A 3,232-nucleotide genomic window follows, 5' to 3' on the forward strand; every position below is an offset into this window, starting at 1 on the left:
AATTTATATAAAAAATAAACTAATTAATACCTTAATAAAAAAGTACTAAATCTTTTTAAACCAACTTGTCTCTGGATAATTACTTTAATATTTAAATTTAACCAAATTAAAAAGTGTAAAAAATCGAAACGTTTTGTTATGTAGTCGATCGATGTTGCTAGATGAAGAATAATTTTATAATAAAAGAGAAAAATAAACGGCATGTTTAAAGGGAAAGAGAGAGCAAAGTGGCAAGTTTGAAAGCATCAAAAGATAAACTAAAATAAAAAGCAAAAGTCGTAGTGTTTGTAAAGAAAGAGAAGCTCAAGAAGACAAAATTGTAAACATCTACACGAAGAAGGCATTTCGAAAATTTATTTCTTTAAGGACAATAAAATGTATAGAACTCCTGTAGAGGAAACAGCAGTAACATAAAAGATTAAAAAATAATTAACAAACTCCTTTTGAAAGCTGTATTAAAAGTTTTTTCTTAACTGCATTGTATCAATAAATAAAATTTATTATATATCATTTTTTTCCGAATTAAATACATATATATAATTCTTTAAAATGATTTTATATAAAATATATTTCTTTTAAATTAATACAAATAATCTACATAAATCAAAAAATAATAGAATGACTTTAATGAAGGTCTCATTTAGTTCCTTGTTTATTCTTAGTAGCATTTTAGTTCCCCCCCAAAAAAATCCTCCTACATTTTGTTCTGAAGAAGTTCATTCTGCCTGTATTCTCTGCTTTCAGTTTATCACAACGGATAAAATAAAATAAATAAATGAAATTCTAAAGAAATCTTTTAAGAGAATATTTCTTCGAAGTAACAATTGCAATATATAATAACGGAGAACTTTTTCCAAATGTTTAATTAATAGACAATAATAATTATATTCAATTAAATGTTTATACCAAGAATTAATATAACAAACCAAATTTCTTAATTTTATTTTTTATTTTGACTTAAAGTTTATAATTGTAAATAAAGAAAAAAATAATTCTTGGACTTTTTCAAGAAAAATTTATAGAAAAAATTTATAAAAAGCTAAAATATATAGGCCTATATATATAATTTATTCTCATATTATTATTATTTTATACAAAATAAATTTCGCTAAATAACTTTGCTTAGTATTATTTATGTCCTGTAGATAAATACTGTTTATCTTATATTTTATTATTCACTTACAAATTTCATTACTTTTTTCTCAATATAAGAAGCCATGAAGCGGAAATTCAATATTTTGACAGAAGAAACATCAAAGTATCAAGTTTTATAATAAAATTCCAAAACATATAACGTATAGAAGACGACAGGCAGCTGATTCTCACGGTTTATAGAACAAAAAGAGAACAGCTATTCTATTATGATGAGAATATTTCGTAACAGGAATACTAAGCAAAAATGGCGTGAACAGAGGTGAGAATTCTGGAAGTTATTTTAGCATTTATTTTCATCTGTTTAGAGGGATGAATATATAAAGAAACAATAAGTAATGATCAATAACTACGAAAATAGCTGAAGTAGTGTCAATGATGGACGTAAGCAGAATACATCTGTAAATTAATTATATAGGAATAATCAAATTTTATTATTGTTAAATAAAAGCTAATCGTATGTTGAACTGAATAATTATTTTAATAGATGTGTAATTGATACTGAAACAATAAATAAAATTTTAAGATAATGTATAAGTTTCTATCTGAAATTTTCTTTTTAAATTTTGAGATTAATGCAAATATATTTATAACAGTTTTTATCAAATATATAAAGTAAAATCTTACCTCTCCATTGAGAAAACAGTAAAGTACAGCGACCGTGAATCCCTATATAAAAGTTTCTAAATTAATATATAGAAAGTGTAAACAGAATTTTTTTTATATCTACAAATAAATAATATACCTATATTTATTAGATATATATTTTTAATCTCAAGAGACTGAAATGAAACTTTTATATTAAATCTAAAATTAAATAATTTTTGTTTATGGAAAAATTTCAACTTTTTTATATTTAAGAAAAGTAAGTCTATAAAATTTTACTTTAAAATAGTTTAATTTTTAGTATCGTAAAAATATTTATGTGCATTTTGTTAGAAAAACAAAAATATTTAATAAAATACCTACATATCGTTATAATTTTAAGGTAAAAAAAATTATTTAAAAGTCGTTTAAAAAGTTTTTCTTTAATAACTTTTTTTTTTACAAGAGTGTAACTATAACCAAATATTGAAAGGATTTTTGATGAGGTGATATTGAAAAAGTCTTCAAGTAATTCTTCATTATGTGACCTAAAACACCTGATCAAAAAGTTTATCTATAAATAGCAAATTTTTACATTCACGCCATTAATTAATCAATCATTGCCATTTATAAGCATTATTTTATCTTTACTTTCTTATTTTGTCAATACGAGTGAACAATATAATTAATTTTCGCTAAATAATAGCCCGTGTTAAAATCTATTTACTTATAATAAATAATTTTACAATATTTAATATTGATTATTAATATAATAGTTAAAACAATTTTCAACAATTTATTTATTAATAAGATAAATGTCATTTAAATTAATTTTATAATAAATAATGTTAATATAAATATATATTTGAATTTCAAAATGATTATATTTAATTATATAATATATATAAACAAAGAAAAACTTTTTATCATAAAAGAAAATGATGTTTTTTCAAATTATTTAAGCTAAAAAGATTTATAAAGTTTAAAAAGCATTTTTTAATTAAAAAGTTTTTAAATAATATCATTAAAGTGAAATAATCGGATTTAGTCTCATTAACGAGGAAAAATACAAAAGAATGCTATAACATTATTTTATAATTTTTGCTCTTTAATTAGACTAAATTTAGAAGAAGAATTATTGTTAATGATAAAAATTTTAATCTTGTAATCTCAGAAAATAATCAATAGGATACCTGAGTAGAGAGCAAAGCAGCCTGGAAGTATGCAAACCATATCTTAGCCGTTCCATGATTTGGAGTGACAATTACCAAAACGTAAGTAATTCCGAGTAGAGGAATCAGAACCAAAAGTGCTTTTGAAGCTTTTCTGTTGAAAATAATTAACCTCTAAAGGATTAACTTGTGCATATTTTATTATATTTAATGTAAAACAAAAGCTTTTCAAATATTTACCTATACTGTTGAGATTCAACCGAAGTAGCCGCTCGAAGTTTTGTAATTAAAACCCACATAATTTTGGCCAAAAAGTAAATATT

The 3,232-nt window shown here is 22.2% G+C and overlaps 1 protein-coding gene across 1 annotated transcript; it reads right to left on the bottom strand.

The window, feature by feature from the left end:
• Positions 1-1,724: 1,724 nt before the first annotated feature.
• On the bottom strand, positions 1,725-3,226 carry LOC111617188 (diuretic hormone receptor-like; the record flags this gene model as incomplete). Its single annotated transcript, XM_023358518.1, has 3 exons — positions 3,150-3,226; positions 2,931-3,063; positions 1,725-1,821 (listed from the first exon to the last, which is right to left on the bottom strand). Coding segments are annotated over exons 1-3 (289 nt in total), but the record flags the coding sequence as incomplete, so codon positions are not given.
• Between the last annotated feature and the right edge of the window lie 6 nt (positions 3,227-3,232).

Source organism: Centruroides sculpturatus, unplaced genomic scaffold (genome assembly GCF_000671375.1).
Source record: "Centruroides sculpturatus isolate CEXI.00-Female unplaced genomic scaffold, Cexi_2.0 scaffold5091, whole genome shotgun sequence".
Taxonomy (NCBI): Eukaryota; Metazoa; Arthropoda; class Arachnida; order Scorpiones; family Buthidae; genus Centruroides; species Centruroides sculpturatus.